Source organism: Myotis lucifugus, unplaced genomic scaffold (genome assembly GCF_000147115.1).
Source record: "Myotis lucifugus unplaced genomic scaffold, Myoluc2.0 scaffold_66, whole genome shotgun sequence".
Lineage (NCBI taxonomy): Eukaryota > Metazoa > Chordata > Mammalia > Chiroptera > Vespertilionidae > Myotis > Myotis lucifugus.
The window spans coordinates 3400498-3421747 of record NW_005871114.1 but is presented as its reverse complement, the minus strand read 5'-3'; the positions used below and the strand labels follow the sequence as shown (position 1 = coordinate 3421747).

General features: G+C 40.3%; 1 protein-coding gene across 9 annotated transcripts in view; it reads left to right on the top strand.

Annotated features, from left to right (window-relative positions):
- HELLS (helicase, lymphoid specific) overlaps nucleotides 1-5162 on the top strand; it is a 40818-nt gene extending 35656 nt beyond the window's left edge. For 7 of the 9 annotated variants that reach the window (XM_023754900.1, XM_023754897.1, XM_023754896.1 and 4 more), the window contains 5 exons: nucleotides 192-308; nucleotides 611-770; nucleotides 3027-3123; nucleotides 3209-3285; nucleotides 4602-5162. In XM_023754900.1, coding sequence (XP_023610668.1) covers nucleotides 192-308; nucleotides 611-770; nucleotides 3027-3123; nucleotides 3209-3285; nucleotides 4602-4696 — 546 coding nt within the window. In that variant the 3' untranslated portion in view covers nucleotides 4697-5162. Of the gene's footprint in view, nucleotides 1-191; nucleotides 309-610; nucleotides 771-1074; nucleotides 2412-3026; nucleotides 3124-3208; nucleotides 3286-4601 lie in introns of those variants that run through there. The other 2 variants (XR_002829582.1, XM_023754899.1) reach the window with 2 other exon arrangements.
- The last annotated feature ends 16088 nt before the right edge of the window (nucleotides 5163-21250 follow it).

Genomic DNA, 21250 nt, shown 5'->3' with positions numbered 1-21250 from the left:
ATATATCGCTCATCAAAAGTCCTTTGGATGCTGAAGAACTAATACCCAGTTTGAAGAGCCCACCACTGACCTCCCCCTTCTTTTCCTGGTAAACACATGGCTGTGAGATGCTCCACATGCAGCACCCTAACCTCTTTCCAGGCAGAAGTTGGTTTCTTAATTCCTGTGTTCACATCCTGTTTTGCTTTTAGATGCACAACTTTAACACAGATCCAGAGGTGTTTATCTTCTTAGTGAGTACACGAGCTGGTGGCCTGGGCATTAATTTGACTGCAGCAGATACAGTTATCATTTATGATAGTGATTGGGTAAGTTGCAAGTATAATAATGTGCTGATTATCATTACATTCTGAATTTTTTAAATCTTTCATTGTATGCTTTGCAGTTTCATTTATCTGGTTTGAAAAGGTAGCCATTTTAAGTAAATAATTTATCCGGTGTCCTGTGTGTGAAGGCTTGAACATGCTCTATCAGGCCATTGTAGAAGTCTAAATTAAGGCACTATTTAAAAGTTTTTGATTAGATCATGCATGTTGACTTTATCCACACATAGTACGTATAAATTTAAATAATATCAACCTTACATTGTTCAATTTTATTTTTCTTTAAGAACCCCCAGTCTGATCTTCAGGCCCAGGATAGATGTCATAGAATTGGTCAGACAAAGCCAGTTGTTGTATATCGTCTTGTTACAGCAAACACTGTTGATCAGAAAATTGTGGAAAGAGCAGCTGCTAAAAGAAAATTGGAGAAGTTGATCATCCACAAAAGTAAATGCCACTTTCTAGTATTTTTTGCTTCAGTTGTTGTGTGTTGTGGATTTGTGTTATTTTCTTTGTAAAAGAAATGAGTGAGCTTGGTTAGTGCAGGATTTATTAAACAGGCAGAAGGAAATTTGAAGCTGTAAAGACCTAAGTTGGTGACCATAGACGTAAAAGGAAAACATTAGTGAGTTTCTAGATGAGGAACAAAGGGATAATTTCAAAGTGCCTATCTGAAATATGTCACAGGGATTTGAAATGATGTTGATGCTTATTCTTTTTATTTTTCATTTTAAATTTGTTTTGATTTCAGAGAGAGAAATATCAATGATGAGAGAATCATTGATTCCCGCTACCCCTTACAGAGGATCGAGCCAGCAACCCGGGCATGTGCCCTGACCTCCTGGTTCGTGGATCACATCAGCCGAGCATTGATACTTAATTCTTGATAAGAGCTTTGTTTGTCAAAAGGATTAAGAAAACTTGCTGGCCTTTTCTTGCAAGTTTAATATATTAAATTCTAGGATGTTAAAAGTATATTGAAGTAGTGCTATAAAGAAATCAATTTACTTTGTTGAACTACTAGTTCAAAAAATATTTGACTCCACCATGCCTTTTTCATACTTTTGATTATAGTATTTTTAAAAAGTGTTTTTTAATCTAGAAAAGATTTTGAGGAGTAGGGAAAATGAAGTTAGTGAGACATTGGCATTCTTTGTTCTGTTCCTTGAGATTCCTTGGAGAAATTCTTTCATTCAATATAAAATTATCTTTGAATAAATGACTTGATGGCTACCTTAAGAAAAGTAGAAAATTACCTGTTAGTTGTGAAGCCTAAAGAAATGTTGAAAATTACTGTCAGTTTATATTATGCTACTTTCCTACTTGCAAATACAGTTAAGTCCTCACTTAAGATTTTGTACAAATTAAATTTTTGCCTGTGCTGCTTTAGGAATTTGATGGGAATTTAGTAAAGTTTATAGTTTTATTTCCCTAAGTTCTGTTTTCAGTACATTGAAAGATTAAAATTTAAATGATTTGAAATTAGTTTAATAAGTATTGACAGTGTTTTATTGAGGTATAATATACATACAGAGTTTGAATATACAGTAATGAATTTTGACTTTTATATACTCATGTAGCAATCCTATAGTCCAGTGGCCGGCAAACTGTGGCTTGCGAGCCACATGTGGCTCTTTGGTCCCTTGAGTGTGGCCACGAAATTTTAATTGCATTGTACATGTGCGCCCACACGTGGTATTTTGTGGAAGAGCCACACTCAGGGGGCCGCAGTTTGCCGGCCAGTGCTCTAGTCTAGGTCAAAGTCACTGACATTTCCATGTTCAAGTAGGTTTCCTACTGCATCCTTTGTCTATGTATGTTCTTTATCTACCTACTTTTGCTCAACATAATATTTTGAAAATCATCTGTGTTGTGTGTGTATTAGAAGTCTGGTATTTGTTTAAATGATTTCTGAATAGTTCATTTATCCATTTTTCAGTTGATTGGTGTTTGAGTTATTTCCAGATGTAGATTCTTATTCATAAAAATCAGATGTTTGGCCCTGCTGGTTTGGCTCGGGGAGAGCGTTGGCCTGTGGACTGAAGGGTCCCAGGTTTGATTGTGGTCATGGGCAGGGCCTGGGTTGTGGGCTCAAGCCCCAGTAGGGGGCATCCCAGGAGGCAGCTAATCAATAATTCTCATCATTGATGTTTCTACCTCCCTCTCCCTTCCTCTATGAAATCCATAAAAGTATATTAAAAAAAACTCATTGCCGCCCTGACCACTTTGGCTCAGTGGCTAGTGTCGGCCTGTGGACTGAAGAGTCCCAGGTTCGATTCCGGTCAAGGGCATGTACCTTGGTTGCAGGCATATCCCCAGTGGGGGGTGCGCAGTAGGCAGCTGATGGATGTTTCTAACTCTCTATCCCTATCCCTTTCTCTCTGTAAAAAATCAATAAAATATATTTAAAAAAACAAAACTCATTGCCTACCCCAAGGTCATAAAGATATATTCTCTTTTTAAAAAAAAATCTGATATTTGTACAGGTATTTGTGGACATACGCATTTATTTGTTCTGGGTCTTAGGATGGGTATACATTTACCTATAGGAAACGATCAAACTTTTCCCAAGAATTTCGGTTGTTTTTCTTTTTTACCAACATTTGGTCTCATCTGTCTTTTTTAATGTAAGCCACTCTAATTGCTTTGTGATGTTTTTTTGGTTTTAAAAACAATTTTGAATTTCTTGAATACTTTTTCTAGATCATTTCAAAGGTGGTCGATCTGGATTAAATCCATCTAAGAGTTTCCTAGACCCTAAGGAATTAATGGAATTGTTAAAATCTAGAGATTATGAGAGGTACGATTTGTTGTTGTTGTTGAGAAAAATGTAATTCATGGTTTTGATTTATCATATAGATAAAAAATTTTGCTTTCTATTATAGGGAAGTAAAAGGATCAAGAGAGAAGGTCATCAGCGATGAAGATCTAGAATTGTTGTTAGATCGAAGTGATCTCATTGGTAAATATCTCTTAGGCTTTTATTTTCATGGAAACTTTAAAACATACACATAACCAGAGAGAATAGTATAATGTGGCTCTATATATAATTCATTCATCCTCAATAGTTCATAACACTCTCATTGCTATTCTTTGTCAGAATCTTTAAATTATGATGTTTTACCCATATCTTTCTCATGCATCATTTACTAAGAAGAACATGTTCTCAAACATAGCCATTATGTCATTATTACATTTAAGAGAATTGGCACTAATATCCAACCCATACTCAGATTTCCCCAGTTGTCTCAAATCTTTTTACAGTTTGAATCAGGATCCAAAATTTCATTGATTGTTATGTCCCATTATTTCTATCACACCCTCCTCACTTTTGTTTTTTGAATGCCACTAATTTGTTGGAGAAACCTGTTATTTATTCTATAAAAATGACCTATATTCTGAAATGGGCTAATTTCCCCCCGCACCCTCTGGGCTGTCCTCATGACTTTTTTTCAGTCTCCATATTTTCTGTAAAGTGGTAAATAGCTTGTGTAAAGAGTTCTGTATGAGTAATTGCATCCAGGTTCCATATCTTAGGAATACCAGTGCTTTCTTTGTTCTATTTTAAATCATACCAGGAGGCACATAATATGAGTTTATTTTCAATGAGCTAACATTGATGAGCAGATTCAGTCTGTGGTTTTCTGTCAACCTTTTCTTTAACCTAATGGTTTTAGCATCCATTGCTGATGATGATTTTGAACCTATATTCCTTAAGGATGGCAAAACTGGGGGGTTTTTCCCCTCCCATTTCTTTATTAGCTAGAATTATTTTTTAATGTGTTTTTATCAATTTCAGAGAGGAAGGGAGAGAGAAATATTAATGATGAGAATCATCAATCAGCTGCCTCCTGCACACCTCCTACTGGAAATTGAGCCCACAACCTGAGTATGTGCCCTTGACTGGAATCCAATGCTCTATTCACTGAGCCAAACCAGTTAGGGCACTTTTTAAAATACATCTCTGAGGACACAATTCAAATAGATATTCTGTTTATTTCTCTGGATATCTTAAATTGAGCAGAAGTTATTTTAATTAGCAAACTGATGTTTCAGTTTGTGTTGTGTGTCCCCTGGAGTCCTGTTCTATTTGTAATAAGAAAATAGTAACCTTAATTCTGCTTAAGAATAAAGGGGCCCATATTTCTATGTGTTTCAAATTTTTCAACAGGTGACTCACATCTGATAGCAACATATTGGACATCTTTTTAAATATTCCTCTTTAGGTTCTTAACATGTTTTAAAGAATAAATACTTGTTCTAATATTTTTCTCTTAGATCAAATGAATGCCTCAGGACCAATTAAAGAGAAGATGGGAATTTTCAAGATATTAGAAAACTCTGAAGATTCCAGTTCTGAATGTTTGTTTTAATTGGAGCTAAAGAATGTCTTTAAATTCTTATTTACATCTACAGATTTACCTATATTGGTGTTAAAATGCAGAATGCCTACTTAACTTTTTGATTTATATCATATCAGTTTACGTAATGTAACATTGCATAATTGATAAGTGGTAATTTTCTGAGCCTTATTAAGAACAAAGAAGTATTAAGTTTAGATTTCCAGTTAAGTTTTCAGACTCAGTAGTGCCCTTGGGTACAGCCTGATGTGTACTTAACCACTGCCAGAGATAATACAGTCTTCCTATGGAAGTTCAATGTCTTTCTCCCTCATTTCCCCTCTTTAGCAATACAGTTTCTGGGCTTTTGGTACTTCATTTGTGGAGTAGGCTTTTAATGGGGGAAAGATTGGGATTGTGCTGTCCGTTTAAGAAATTGTTTGATTTTAGGGTCTATTTCTATAAAATGTTTACCAAATAAATATTCATTTTCAGATGATCTCATTAAATTATTTTTTCAGAAAGAATGGCTCAGGTGAAATAGCAAGAGTCTTGACATGCAATGTGATTCATTATTTACCTGACTTGGTTTCCGTCATTAAGATTATACATATATGCCATACAAAGATTTCAACTGCTATTGGGTTAATGCAGAGGAGGCTCTGGAATATAATGTAGGGTCTTGATCAGCGACCTGAAACTGGAGGTTGCAATATATCATTCAAAACAAGAACAGAACAAAGAGTGATGGGACCCTTAAAATCTATAGTAATTGGGGGTGGGAGTAGTATCAGAGAGAAGAAAATAAGACCTGGGAATATAAATAATGCAAGATTCTTAATAGAGGAGCATAATGTAATAGTTTATGGCCCTGTATGTATACCAGGCTATGAGGAAGAGAAATCTTGAATGCTCCCTGAACCATACATTACTGTGTAGATGGTTTCATGGGAGAATGTTATTGCTGCCATGTATGTTTAAATGTAGATCAGATCAGATTACCTCCATCTTAAGGTAGTGGGATTAGGAATCCCAGAGAAACCCTGTTTTGAGAAAATTATTAAAAGAACAGACTACAGAGCAGGTTTTTGTGGGCTTTTTTTAAAAAAAACAAACAAACAAAATGTTTACCAATTACAGACTGACTGATCATCAGAACCATGGTTGCTTAGTAGTTCTAAGTCTTTACTCTCCCAAGTGAGAATGTGATAGTAGGTTCACCTCTGTCTTCACATCTCTAACCTCCCTTTGTACCTTGCCCATGTTGGCAGTAAGATAAAAACAACCAGAAAAGAACTTTTGAAAGTTGCCACCACTGCATCTCTATAAGTCTGCCAGTATCTGCCCATGTATCATCCTTTCTTATTACTGTGGACATATTGTGTGTCCTAACTAGAACCAAAGAAGCACCTCCTTTCTTTTACAACAAACTCCTTGAAATGTTTTCTATGTGCACTTTTTCTTTTTTCTCCTTTCCCTCTTTTTCCCCCTGGACCTATTCTGGTGACCTCTATGACCTCATTTTATTTGATATTTCCCCATATTTCTTTATTTAATCTTATCCAGCCTCAATTGAGCACCTGTTCATTCTTAATCTGATTTGTTCACTAAGCGTGTTGGGAACATGAGACAAGAATGAATTGAACTAAGTGTACACACTGGATAAATACTCCTAGAATTAAGGAAAAATGAAAGACCTCATAGTGGACTAGTTTACCAAGTGCTATACAGAAAAGATGAAAACTAACCTGGGTGCATTACAGGTAACAAAGGCTAAAACTAGATTACCTACAAAGGAACAAAGATCAGTTAGCAGATGTTTTAACAGTGAAATAAAACAGCAAATTTCCAATGGGCTTGAGCAAAACAGATTCCAACCTAGAATTCCAATCTATAATATTTAAAGGTGAAGGAACAGTAAAGAAAATTTTAAGCATACAAATTTTGTCCTGTAAAACTACAGAGAACCAAGATGGTGGTGTAGGTAAACACTGATACTTGCCCCCCTCCCACAAACAAACAAAATTATAACTAAAATATAGGACAACCATCAGAACTGCCTGAAAGTTGGCTGAGTGGAAGTCTTACAACTAGAGAAGTAAAAAAAGAAAGCACAGGGTAGTAAGAGAGGTAGAAGAGCACCCACATGTGCCGCTTTTTTTTATTTTAAGGGAGAGAGAGAAACATCAATAATGAGAATCATTGATTTGCTGCCTCCTGCATGCCCCAACTGGGGATCAAGCCCGCAGCCCAGGCATGTGACCTAGTTCAGTGGTTGGCAAAGTGGGCCTCAGCAAACTGCAGCTCGCGAGGCACATGAGGCTCTTTGGCCCCTTGAGTGTGGCTCTTCCACAAAGTACCAACTTCTGCACATGGGCCACGAAGTTTCAGTTGCACTGTACGTGCACGCCCGCACCTGGTATTTTGTGGAAGAGCCACACTCAAGGGGCTAAAGAGCCGCATGTGGCTCACGAGCCGTGGTTTGCTGACCACTGTCCTAGTTCATAGGTCCATGCTCAACCACTGAGCCACACTGGCCAGGCATGTGTGGGCTACATTTTTTATCTAGAGGAATAGTCTCTGTGAAGGCTGCCTGTGAGGAGCAAGGGGTCCCATCCTACACCAGGCTCCCAGAGCTGGAAAGAAGTCTCCTTAACTATGGGCTTTAAAAACCAGCAGGGATTGGGGCTCAGTGACAAGGAGGCTGCTGGTGACCCAGCTATTCCTCTTAAAGGGCCTGCACGTGAACTGAACTAACAAGTTCCCACTTCCTCTGAGTCCCAAACCTATCAATAAAAGGCCCAAGACCTAGCACTATCACCAGCCTGCTTTGCTTTAGAGATGGATCTCACCTGGGCACTTTCTAACCTGATACAAATAGGAGGAATCTGCAGATCTCTTTGTAGCTCCTGCCAGGTGGCCACAGGCAGTGGCTGGCTTTGCACCTCCCTGGAGACCCAAGAGCCAGTGCACCCAGTGGACAGCATCAGACCATACCAGATTACAACTCTACACATCCACAAGTGACACTCAAGGGGCAGACTCAGCACCAAAGCCCCACTGAAGCAAGTTGTGCTCCATAGAAATGTCTCTTGACAGCAGCTCTCCCACTGTAGTTGTAGCTGGGCCTCACAGGCAATTGGCCTGGAGGTCAATTCCTCTCAGTGACACCAACAGCAATCAAGTCTCAACTACAAGATTGTGTACACAGCCCAGCTCGTAACGGGGAAGGCTAAGCCACTGGGCCTATAGCACACCTACTACACAAGTCCACTCAAACAATTTCAGGAGACATAGCAGCTCTATCCAATACGTAGAAACAAACACCGGGAAGCAGCCAAGATGGGGAAACAAACATGTCACAAATGGAAGCAAGCAAACTTTAGGATACAGAGTTCAAAACACTGGTTATAAGGTTAGCAGGATCTTAGTGAGAAAGTCAAAGACATGGAAAAGGACCAGTCAGAAAAAAAGCATACACTAACATAATTTACAGGGATTCAACAGTAAAGTTGAGAAGTCCAAGAATCAAATCGATGAGGAAGCAAAAAACACCCAATTAGAAGAGCAAAATGGAAAAAATCCAGAAATAGGAAGATAGAGCAAGGAGCTTCTGGGACAACTTCAAGCATATCAACATTTGTATTATGTGAATGCCAGAAGGAGATGAGAGAGAGCATGATGTTGAAAACCTACTTGAAGAAATAATGACAGAAAACTTCCCATACCTGGTGAAAGAAACATGTCCAGGAAGCACAGAGTCCCAGACAACAGGAACTCAAAGAGGCCCACACCAAGACACATCATAATTAAAATGTCAAGGGCTAAAGACGGAATCTTAAAAGTAGCAAGAGAAAAGCAGGTAGTTACCTACAAGGGAGCACCCATACAACTGTCAGCTGATTTCTCAACAGAAACTTTGGAGGCCAGAAGGGAGTGGCAAGAAATATTCAAAGTGAAAAAAAAATATTCAAAGTGATGGATATCAAGAATCTACAACCAACATTAACCAGCAAAGCTATCATTTAGAACTGAAGGTCAGATAAAGAGCTTCACAAACAAGAAAAAGCTAAAGGAGTTCATCACCGCCAAACCAGTATTACATGAAATGTTGAAGGGTATTCTTTAAGAAGAAATAAAAATATGAACAATAAAATGCAGCAAGTACATATCAACAATTGAATATAAAAATCAAAAAAGAAATCTAATGAACAAAATAAATTGGAGAATAAAATAGAATCAGAGGCATGGAACAGACTATGACAACTCTCAGAGGGAAGCGGGGAGGGAGAATTGGAAGGGATTAACCAAATATCTTACCTATGGACACAGATAGGGGTGGGGGGTGAAGGCCTAGGTTGGGGTGGGAACAGGATGGAGGGGGGCAGTGTAGGGGAAAAGGGGGACAAATGTAATACTCTCAACAATAAAGATTTTTTAAATATAGTTTTATTGATTTCAGAAAGGAAGGTGTGCCATGCCAGCACAGCCAAGGGTTCAGTTAGCCCGAGAGGGGTGCAGGGTGGCGAAGGATATAGAAAAGACAAAGAGAATAAGCTGTGCCTGGCTAAGGCCACAGAGAGGGATCCAGACAGCAAGCTGAGCCTTTATTTTATAGCCAGAGGTAAACAAGGTAGTGGTAACCATAGTTACAATGTTCTTGTGAGTTTCATTTGTTTTTGGCAGCACATGCTCCATCTCCCTCAGCCCATCAGCTACCCAGATAAGATCTAGGGAGAGTCATAAGGTCAAGCTTAATTATGCTAAGAGGGCTGTGCCCTCTAAGCTGGGACTTGTTTGTGGCTTTGCCAACAGGTTAGTCCAAGGCTTAACCCTATAGCTGCTCCCTACAAGAAGGGAGAGGGGGAGAGAAAGAGAAACATCAATGATGAGCAAGAATCATTGGTTGGCTGCCTCCTGCACACCCCCCACTGGGGAATCCAGCCCACAACAGGGGCATGTGCCCTTGACCAGTATCAAACCTAGGACCCTTCAGTACACAGGCCGACACTCTATCCACTGAGCCAAACTGGCCAGGGCCAATAAAAAATTATTTTAATAAATAAAAATTAAAAATAAACTTAGGCTGTCTGGAAAAAAATAAAACAAGCAACATCTTCAGTGCTTTTTTTTCTGTTTATTGTTTTATAACAGTATTTAGTGATATAATTTTGTCTCAATACTGTTTTAGCTATATCTCAAATTTTGGCAGGTAGTGTTTTCACCGTTATTTAATTCTGTTTTCTAACTTTTATGAATTCCTCTTTCACCCAGGGGTTCCTTTGTATATTTAGTTTGCAGGTATGAATTTTTTTATTATTTTTTATATTTTTAAAATATATTTTATTGATTTTTTACAGAGAGGAAGGGAGAGAGATAGAGAGTTAGAAACATTGATGAGAGAGAAACATCGATCAGCTGCCTCCTGCACATCTCCTACTGGGGATGTGCCCGCAACCAAGGTACATGCCCTTGACCAGAATCGAACCCGGGACCTTTCAGTCCGCAGGCTGACGCTCTATCCACTGAGCCAAACCGGTTTCGGCAGGTATGAATTTTTTTAAAGTTGCCTTTATTATTGTCTTCTCCCTGTATTTCGTTATAGACAGAGAACATCATTTGCATGATGTTAACTTTTTAGAATATATTGGTACTTTCTTTGTGGCCTAGCACATGGTCAGTTGTGTAAGTATTTCCATTTGTACTTGAAGAGAATGTATATTTTCTGATTGTTGAGGATAAATTTCTCTGCAATATGTTCCTGTTTAATAAATACTATGAAAATCTAAATATTTGCTTATTTTTCAACTGTTTGCTCTGCTTATTTTCTGAGAAATATATGTTAAAATCTCTAATGATAGTTGCAGATTTAACAATCTTAGTTTGGGCTTTATATGTTTTGGAACTATATTGTTAGATACATATGTATTCCTTTTGTCAATATGTAATATGTCCCCAGGAACACTTTTCATCAGAATTCTATTTTTTCCAATTATTAATATTGCTACATTAGCATTCTTTCACTTCACATTTGCCTGGCACATCATTCCCGCTTTTGTGTGTCATCTTTTAAAATTTTTTTATGTAATGTCTCATAGTAAAAGTATTGCTAAATCTATTTCAACAATGTAATCTTGGACTGTCTTTTGATTGGTAGGATCAGATTGAAAAACTTCCAGAAGTCAGCAGGCAAGATTAAAGAGATAAGATATATATTTTTTAAAGTTGAAGAGACATGATGGATGGAAGTAAAAGTACCAACATCTGAATAATAGTCCCAGGAGTAAAGAGAAAATTAAAACAGAACAAAATGTTTGAATAAAGAATGAAGATACACTTCCAAGAATGTAAGGGCTCAAAAGAGTACACAACGAGAGATAAGAAGAAACTCCAAACCAGACTCATGGTGAATTTTAAGAATACTGAAGGTAAAGAGAAGTCCAACAATTTTCAAAGAGGAAGAGATCACCTACAAAGAATAGGAATCAGATTGATACCAGACTTTTAAAAACTAGGTTCCAGAGGGTAATAGTAATATTTGAAAAGAAAATGGCTTTCATCTAAAATGTTATATTTAGACAAGTTGTCAAATGGTAGAACATAAATATATCCTTCTGCACAGAAGGCCTCAGAATGTTTGCCAAACATAGAATCACATTTTGGTCATAAACGAGGAGAAAAGTATAAAGCTCAAAAAGATTAGAGTCAATTAAAAATATGAAATGAAATGGCAGAATTCTTCAAATCCTATATAATAAAAGCCCAGCAACAGAAATGACGGAACTACCAGAACAACCAGAGACCAGAATGGCCCCTCGCCCCAGCTGGCCCCAACCCACAGTGAGCAGTTAGGGGTGATCAGGCAGGCAGGTGAGTGGTTAGGGGCAATCAGGTAGGCAGATGAGTGGTTAGGGGCAATCAGGCAGGCAGGTGAGCAATTAGGAGCCAGCGGTCCCAGATTGTGAGAGGGATGTCAAACTGCCAGTTTAGGTCCGATCCACAGGGGGATGTCCGGCAGTCAGACATCCCCCGAAAGGTCCCAGATTGCGAGAGGGTGCAGGCCTGGCTGAGTCACCCCCCCTTTCCTTGCACGAATTTCATGCACCGGGCCTCTAGTACAACCATAACTGAAAAAAAATGCGTATGTGCTAACTCACTAATTAAAAGACTTTTAATTTAAAAATAAGATTTTATATTGAAAATCCAGTAATACATTTATCTATCTATATATATAAAAGGCTAATATGCTGTTTGTCCGACTGGTAGCTATGACATGCACTGACCACTAGGTGGCAGACACTCAATGTAGGACATCAGTTTTCAACCTGTGGGTCTTGACCCCTTTGGGGGTCAAACGACCCTTTCACAGGGGTCGCCTAAGACCATAGGAAAACATATATAATTACATATTGTTTTTGTGATTAATCACTACACTTTAATTATGTTCCATTTGTAACAATGAAAATACATCTTGCATATCAGATATTTACATTACGATTCATAACAGTAGCAAAATTACAGTTATGAAGTAGCAACGAAAATAATTTTATGGTTTGGGGTCACCACAACATGAGGAATTCTATTCAAGGGTCGTGGCATTAGGAAGGTTGAGAACCACTGATGTAGGAGCTGCCGAGCTGCAGTGACTTGATAGCAGCGGTTCTTGGGTGATGCACCCCACAACCAGAGAGGAGGGAGCCCGATTCCTCTCGGGTCCATGCAATTCCACCTTTGTCCATGAGTTATGTTGTTGCTGGGGCACTGTCGGCCCCAAATCTGGTTTACTGCACATTTGCATTTGTGTTCCACACCCTGTACGATAGCAACTTTGCAGAGCGTCCTCTTGCACTCTGGGACCCCTAGGGGGATTTCAGGTAGCCCATTTTGGCCTGATCCCCGCAGGCCAGGCTGAGGGACCCCACCTGCCAGAGGGACCCCACTCACTCCAGACACTGAGGAGGGATTGCAGGAGGTTGGCTCCAGGGCATGTCTGGCCCCTCTCGCCCAGTCCCACCCTGCCGGCCACCTTCTAATTAATTTCCATTCAATGTGCACAAATTCGTGCACTGGGCCTCTAGTAAGAGAAATAAACTTGAAAGCAAGAAGTCATGGAAAAGAAAAATAAGAGGATTGAAAAGGAAATGCTCAGCAAGTATGAACCAGAAGAAAGATAGCAGCTTAATATCTGACAAAATAGAATTCTGGGTAAAGATTTTTATAGCAAGGGATATGGCAATAGAGCAATATAACCATTATAAGCATAACAACAACTGGCAATCGCAATGAGAAATTTTAACATTGTGTGAAACCAAATAGGCAAATAAGCAGGTATATGAAAACTAAAATGATAAGCTTAAACCATGAGGTATAAAGTCTATACCAATAATTAGCAAGAGCATTTTCTTTGCAAGTCTATATAGGATATTACAGAAATAGGTCATAATAGGCTGAAAAGAAAACATTGATAAATTGAAAATGATCAGTAGCATAAAGACTTTGTTTTTTAGATAGACGGTAATAAAATTAGAAGTTACTAAAAGATTTAACCACAAAAAGCATTTTTATTAGAAAGCAGATCATATACATATATACATATCTATATGTATATACATATACACACACCATATCAAAAAATTTTTAAATACACTATCAAAAAATGTGTTATAGATTTAAACACAATTTTTAGGAAAATGTATGGTTTTAATCTATAATAATAAAAGTGTAACATGCTAATTAGACCGGATGTTCTTCCAGACGAAGCCAGGCTGCAAGGGAAGCCCAGATCCCGGGTGCCTGCCAGCAGTCGGAGGGATGCCCGGGTCCCAGGTGCCAGAGGGAAGCTGGGTCCCAGGTGCCAGAGGGAAGCCGGTGCCAGCAGCCGGGGGCGGGGGGGGGGGGGAAGGCCTACTCTTGCATGAATTTTGTGCATCAGGCCTCTAGTATTTATATAAAAAAATAATGGGTAAAAGAAAACAAACTTAGCATTTAACTCAAAAGGGAATCCTAGTACTCTGTTGGTGGGAATGCAGACTGGTGCAGCAACTGGGGAAAACAGTATGGAGTTTCCTCAAAAAATTAAAAATGTAACTCCCATTTGACCCAATAATCCCACTTCTAGGAATATATCCCAAGAAATCAGAAACCCCAATCAGAAAGAATGTATGCATCCCTACGTTCATAGCAGCACAATTTACAATAGCTAAGATTTGGAAACAGCCTAAGTGCCCATCAGCAGGTGAGTGGATTAAAAAACTGTGGTACATCTACACAGTGGAATACTATGCTGCTGTAAAAAAAGAAAGAACTCATACCATTTGCAACAGCATGGATAGACCTGGAGAGCATTATGCTAAGTGAATAAGCCAGTCAGAGAAAGATTAATATCACATGATCTCACTCATTTGTAGAATATAATGAACAACATAAACTGATGAACAAAAATAGATCCCGAGACATAGAAACATCAAACAGACCGAAAAATCTCAGAGGGAAGGCGGGGGAGGGTTGGGGAGCGAGGGAGTGTAGTAAGAGATCAACCAAATGACTTGTATCCATGCATATGAGTATGACCAACGGACACAGACAATAGGAGGGTGGGGGCATGTGCTGGGGGGAGAAGAGGGCGGAGAGAGGTCAATGCGGGAAAATAGGAGACATATGTAAAACTTTCAACAATGAAGAATTTTAAAAAAAGAATTTGGAAAAAAGCAAAAGAATAAATTACTTGTAAAAACTCAAGTTTAATCCTTTTTAGGTTTTTCTTTGCAACCTCTTCTCTGTGGCTGAAGTTTCCTTCTGTCTCTTCCTGAACTCTTACAAGGCTTTAGTTCCAGAAACCTGCCTCTGTGATGAAAAGGTTCTTCCCAGCTTTTCCTTGAGACTTTTGAATTGTTTTCTGTGGGTCTTCATCTCATCAGTTCCAAGGTTCATCAGGACTTCCCGCCTCTTGCTGCCAAGTCACAGTCTGCCAGGACGGTAAGCCCAAACTGCTGTGCTCGCTGTGCTTGTTTCTGTTCATAAGGCTCAGTCATTTCATTCCCTCCCTCCTCAAGTCATGGATCTGCCCCTTCCATCAAGGCTTCCTCAGTCTGGACATCATGATGGGCTTTTTCTTCTCTTCTCCAGCCATGTTGGTGCGGAATGGATTCTTCTTGTTATGTTGCATTTGAATTTGGAGCATCCCTCCGTGTCCTCCTGGTACTTTTGATGGGTCAACATCCCCTTCATCCTTTGATTCCAGGTTATTACATGTCCCCTTCCTCCAGGGAAGCTGTCAGGACTCTGGTCTTGAGCCAGCATTCTGTAGGAGCAACCGAACTCTCCACTCAGGCCCTAGAGCTCACTGGAACCCGGAACCTTTTTCCAGTTGCCCACAATCGTTTTAATTTCTTCTACTTTGTTTTGATGGAATTGGTTTCATCTTCTAGAGCCTGGATCTATTTTTTTTTTCAGGAACAGACATCAACTGTTCTTAGTCTGAATATTGAGGATTTTATTTTCCCAGATGTTTTACTACAGTGCACATGATGTACCTTGCCATAGGGTTGAACATGTCCAGGTCACCAGACACTTCTGCATTTGCATCCTTTTTCCCCACAGGATGAAGCAACTACTTCCTCTTCCTCCTCTCCCTCCTCCTCCTCCTCTACCTCCTCCTCCTCATCTTCCCTCTTCTTCTGAATGCCTGATAAATTCTAAGATCACCATCTCCTATGAAATCCAGAGACAGTGAGACTTGGTGTCTCATTCTGTGATTGCCGCAAGTGCACTTCCCAGCTGGATGCCCAGAATCACTCCTGTGACAGGTAACTGGGCAGACCAAGCCACTGAGGGTTGTGCGGACAACACCAAAGCATTAAAGAAACTCACAACACCCTTTACCCCAACCTTGACGTTTTCTTTTCTCTATTTATACTTTGCTCTCTGTGGTCCCAGAAGCCCACCAATTACTCAGTGCACATTATTCTCAGCCTGGAATGAACCACCCCCCGCCCTTTCCCCTTGTGTGGTCACACCCCTTCTTTTAACATCTGTGCTCACTAAATAGGGGTGAGTGACCAGAACCCAGGACAGGGCCTGGTCAGGATTAGGGCCCCATGTTTGTGGGAGGAATACATAAATGAGTGAAGGAAGGAGAGAAAGCCATCATTTGCTCTTCCTGGAGATTCACACTTAGTGTTCTGCTGACTGAGCGGTTGGTTAAAACCCCTGTCAAAGTAGAATAGAGTGATGAAATTTAAAATGGTGAAAAAATGTCCATAGCATGTGGCCAAGTAATATGAATTAAAATTCACCATTTTGAACCTATGAGGGAAGGCGGAGGGTGAGAGGGTAACAGATCAACCAAAGGACTTGCATGCATGCATATGAGCATAACCCATGGACACAGACAGTTAGGGGGTGAGGGCATGTGCTGGGGGGTGGGGGTGGGGGCGGCCGGGGAGAGGTCAATGGGGGGAAAAGGAGACTCATGTAATACTTTAAACAATAAGGAATTTAAATAAAAATAATAACAAATTTAAAGGAAAATAAAATTTACCATTTTGGACTACAAAGGATGCTAATGTTTTGAAAAAAAGTTTATGGCATAAGAGAGTTAATTTCCTATAATCTCATTTGAGGATAATTAAAAACAAATTGTGATGTAAATTTCCCAACTGCTTGGGAAATTTTGAACTCTTCCCCAATAATCTTTGGATCAAAGAAGTTACCAATGTCAATATTGCACAATCCTTTAAAAATACTAACAGTGGATACACTAATAACATGTCAGATAAAAAGATAACATTATTCAATGCAGACAATTCATACCATTTAATACTTTAAGAACACTAATGACAAGCATGTGAAAATGAATCAAACAATACTGCAGCTAAAAATGTTAGAAATTGAAAAGGAACACAAAGAAGTGAGAACAATGAAAATCAGAAATTTTAGCACAGAATGTTTTAGAGCTCTGAAAACGGGAATGCTTGATACGAACATCGTATGGACTGCGTACAGGCTGGCTAATTTCCTTTTCCCTGAGCATGTCCAGTGAGCTCTGTGGATTCTGTCAAATGTCCCCCCGTGCAGCTTAAACCAGAATTGAAAAGCCACTCTCCTGGGAGGTTTTGAGGGTTATGCATGCCAAGCTCACAATCCAAGAAAGGGGACTCTGTCCTGGGAAGCTGGGAGCCTTGTGCACAAATGTTGAAACTGAAGCTCAGAGGGGGAACTGGTGTTGAATCCTAAGCCCCAGAACTTCCCCTCCTGGGTTGCCCAGGATGGTCAGGCCAGCTGGCCCCACTAGCCTATGAGGCAGATGCTTCTGTCGTCTGTCTGCCACTTATCCCGTGGTCCCCAAATGTCACAGAGATGTCAAGTTTACCTGTCCTTTCCAAAGTGGGTGTAATTGTTTTTTACATTCTCCCCTGCAGACTATGGGAGCTATAGCTTCTTCATATCTTTGCCTATTCCTGTTGTTTTCAGTCTTTTAAAATGTAGTCTTTTTAATTGAAGGTCAGATAAAGAGCTTCACAGATAAGAAAAAGCTAAAAGAGTTCATCACCACCAAACCAGTATTATATGAAATGCTGAAAGGTATCCTTTAAGAAGAAGAATAAGAAGAAAAAGGTAAAGATACAAATTATGAACAACAAATACACATCTATCAACAAGTGAATCTGAAAATCAGGTGAATAATCTGATGAACAGAATTAACTGGTGATTATAATAGAATCAGGGGCATAGAAAGGGAGTGGACTGGCTATTCTTGGGGGGGGGTGGAAGTGGTGAGGGGGATGCGGGAAGAGACTGGACAAAAATCGTGCACCTATGGATGAGGACAGTGGGTGGGGAGTGAGGAAGGAGGGTGGGGTGGGAAATGGGTGGAGGGGAGTTATGGGGGGAAAAAGAGGAACAAATGTAATAATCTGAACAATAAAGATTTTAAAAAAGAAAAAAAAAGAAATATCTCTAAGAAGCAAGAACATTCAAAAAAATAAAAAAATAAAATGTAGTCTTTTTCACGAATGGTATCTCAGTCTTTTCATTAGTGTCCCTCTGGGGTAGTGCTGGTCACTTCTGCATGTGCTCCTTGTGCTTTTATTTCTTTGTGAATTGTCCTTTCATGGCTTATGTCCATTTTACATACATTTTTATTGAATTTCTAGAGAGAGAGGAAACGAGAGAGAGGGAGGGAGTGAGGAAGAGAGGGAGAGAAGGAGGAAGGGAGAGAGAGAAAAAGAGAGAGAGAGACATTGATCGGCCGCCTCCTGCACTCCCCTACTGGGAATCGGGTCCACAACCTGGGCATGTGCCCTGACCAGAATTTGAACCGGTGATCTCAATGCTCAACCAACTGAGACACACTGGCCAGGGCAAATTTTTTTTAATCTATTTTTTATTGTTTTCTTAGAGACAGAGAGGAAGGGAGAGGGAGAGAGAGAAATATGAATGAGAGAGAAACGACTGTATATCCATTTTAAATTTCTTTGTTTTTATGGTTGAGATTTAGTTATTTGTTGTTTATTTATTGGGGTGTCAGAGCTTGAGTGGGGAGAGGAGGGTATTGGTACAGAGGATGCGGCTGCCTCGCAATCGGACTTAGAGTCAAGGAGAGGGAAGATGGCGCCCTCATGGACAGGCAGTCAGGCCTGGGATCACAATCCAGCAGAGGTGAGGCGGGCACCTACAAGGACAACTGGGAGAAGCTACTCGGTTTGGGGAGTTAAAGTCCACCCGTGCTGACGAGAGTGGCCACATGAGGGTGGCACCTTGACCTGCGGAGCAGAGGCCGAGCAGGGTAAGATGGGTGCCTGCCCCAGGGTGGAGTATCAGAGACAAAACGGTGTCCATACCCGGGCAGTCTGGCAGGGAGTACCTGGGCCTCAGCAGGGTAAGGGGGCATCCACAAGGAGGGGTGGCCTGGTGTGATTATTGTAGCCCAAGTGATGTAAGGAGAATATCCTCACCCAGCGGAGGGTGTGGTAGCAGAAATAGGAGTTTGGTACCACAGGGGAATTGATCAAATAAGTAAATGCATACGTGCATTACACACATTATATCTCTGTTCCCTGAGAAGCCCGGTAGCTGTGACCCCCATAGCGGTGAGCACTCCTAGTGCACAGGTCTTCGCTTCTAAGCCACATTTTACACCAAGAACCAGGGTTCTCCAGAGAAATGGCCAATTAGAGAGCTGGGGCAGGAGTACAAGGTGATGGTTGTGTCAGAAAGTAAGGAATTTCTGAAAGACGGATGTGGTTGTGTGAAAATAGAGCCACTAAGTTCGTTTCATCCAAATTTGGTAGCACGGTGCCTGTAAAGTCCAGAGCTGTGTGAGTCAGGAAGCAAACACTGGCTGCTCTTAGTCCCAGATAGAGGGCTTGCCAACACCTGAACTCACTCAAGTTCAGAAGGTTACAAAACTAAACTTTTCTGACCCTGCTCAGTCAGCCTGAGCTGCTGCAATATTGACTCAGTTCGTGTTTACTTGATAGTCACTGATTAAGGTAAGCCACGAATGCTGGAGCATACACAGCACACACTCAGCAAATGCTGGGGAACTTGCTTGACAGGAATGTTGACTGCTGAGCAAGAGTGCAGGACGTCATGTCCTTAGCCAAGGTGCTGAAATGTCGAGGCCAGCGCCTATTTATTCAAATGGGCATGACTTTCCCTTAGGCAAAGGTAATTGAGTGTATCAAAAGAGATGCGATGGAAGTGAAAATTCTGTAAATTGTCAGTCTCCCTGTTAACACAAGGGATAAAACATCGTGTAAATGGGGCCTTGACCGGTCTTCATTTTCCTTACTAAAAGAGCTTAGAAGTAGCTGCACTAATCAAGTTAGGGCAACTATGATGGTGTCTTTACAGGTTATGTCTTTGTACAGCAATACTGTTGGTGACCTGATAATGTAGGCCATTCTGCTGACATCTGGCTTCTCATGATCACTAAATGTTCCCCTTGACGAGGTCTGCACCTTATGCTGGTTCATGCTGTGAGTCTGTTCAAGGAATTCCCTGTTTTCTGTCTTCCAGAGTCCATGCCTGCGGTCCTATCTAAAACCTCCCTACCTTGCTGTGCACACATCATTCCATTATTTGCGACAATGACAGGCCAACAAAGTGACAGAAAACACTGTGTCTGGAGGTGGGTGGGAGGTGATGGGCTTTTGAAGCCTCCCCCTAAATTCTCTGACGTGGGTTCTTCCCTGTTACCTGTGCATTTTCACCTCTGCAGTGATCTGCAGTGATGGAGACGGGGAGGGGAGAATCTCTGTCTTTCATTTCTTCTCTTGAGAGTTTAAGGCCCTTTAATGCTTGGAGTCAAATAAGGCCTTCCATTTAACATGAAGTCTTATTACTTTGTGACCAGTCAGTGGGGTACACACTCAGAGAAACTAATGTTCGGGGGGGAGTTGGTTTTATTTTCCTAAAATTGTTCTTGAGGCAGCCATAGGGCACCACAATGGGCATTAGAAAATGTAATTTCCAATCCCAGCTTTGTGACTTAGGAGCTGTGTGACACTAGATGGGTGTCCTGTTCTGTTTTCCTTTCTCCATTGGAAAAATAAAAATGAATAATGTCTCTTTCCAGTTTTTTTTATTTTTGGTGGGGGTAGAGTTTGATGTTAAAATGTGTATAAATTTACTTTACTAACTAGCAATGCAATTTGGGGATTCAAGATTAATGAGTTACATTCCCTAGTTTTATGTTTAGCTAGCTATGCTGTTAGTATGGTCCTTCAAAAGGCTTTTATTTCCGCCCAGCTGGTGTGACTCAGCAGTGAGAATTGGCCTATGAACCAAGAGGTCACGGTTTGATTCCTGGTCAGGGCATATGCCCGGGTTGTGGGCTCGGTCCCCAGTGTGGGGCATGCAGGGGGCAGCCGATTAATGATTCTCTCAAATCATTGATGTTTCTATCTCTTTCTCCCTTCCTCTCTGAAATCAATAAAATATATACTAGTTTTTTTTATAATATATTTTATTGATTTTTTACAGAGAGGAAGGGAGAGAGATAGTTAGAAACATCGATGAGAGGGAAACATCGATCAGCTGCCTCCTGCACACTCCCTACTGGGTATGTGTCTGCAACCAAAGTACATGCCCTTGACCGGAATCAAACCTGGGATCTTTGAGTCTGCAGGCCGATGCTCTATCCATTGAGCCAAACTGGTTAGGGCTATACTAATATTTTTTAAAAAGCTCTCATTTCCAAGGAAAAAGTATCCTAGTGTTTGATAAAGCATTAAAGGATAAGCACTTGTTTATATACAAGGATTGCCCCCCAAGGTATGAATTCTCAACTGGTCAATATCTGTGAGTCCAGAATATTGAACAATTTTTTAAACAACCCTCACCTGAGGATATGTTTTTATTGATTTGACAGAGAGAGACGGAGAAACATCGATATGCAAGAGAAACGTTGATCGGTTGCCTCCTCTATGGGCCCCAACTGGAATGGAAACCACAACCTTCCTAGTCATGACTGGAAATTGAACCCACAACCTTTTGTTGTACCAGATGACACTCCAACCCACTGAGCCACGTCGGGGCGGGCAAGAATGTTGAGCAATTTTTTTTTAATCAAAACATTTACTT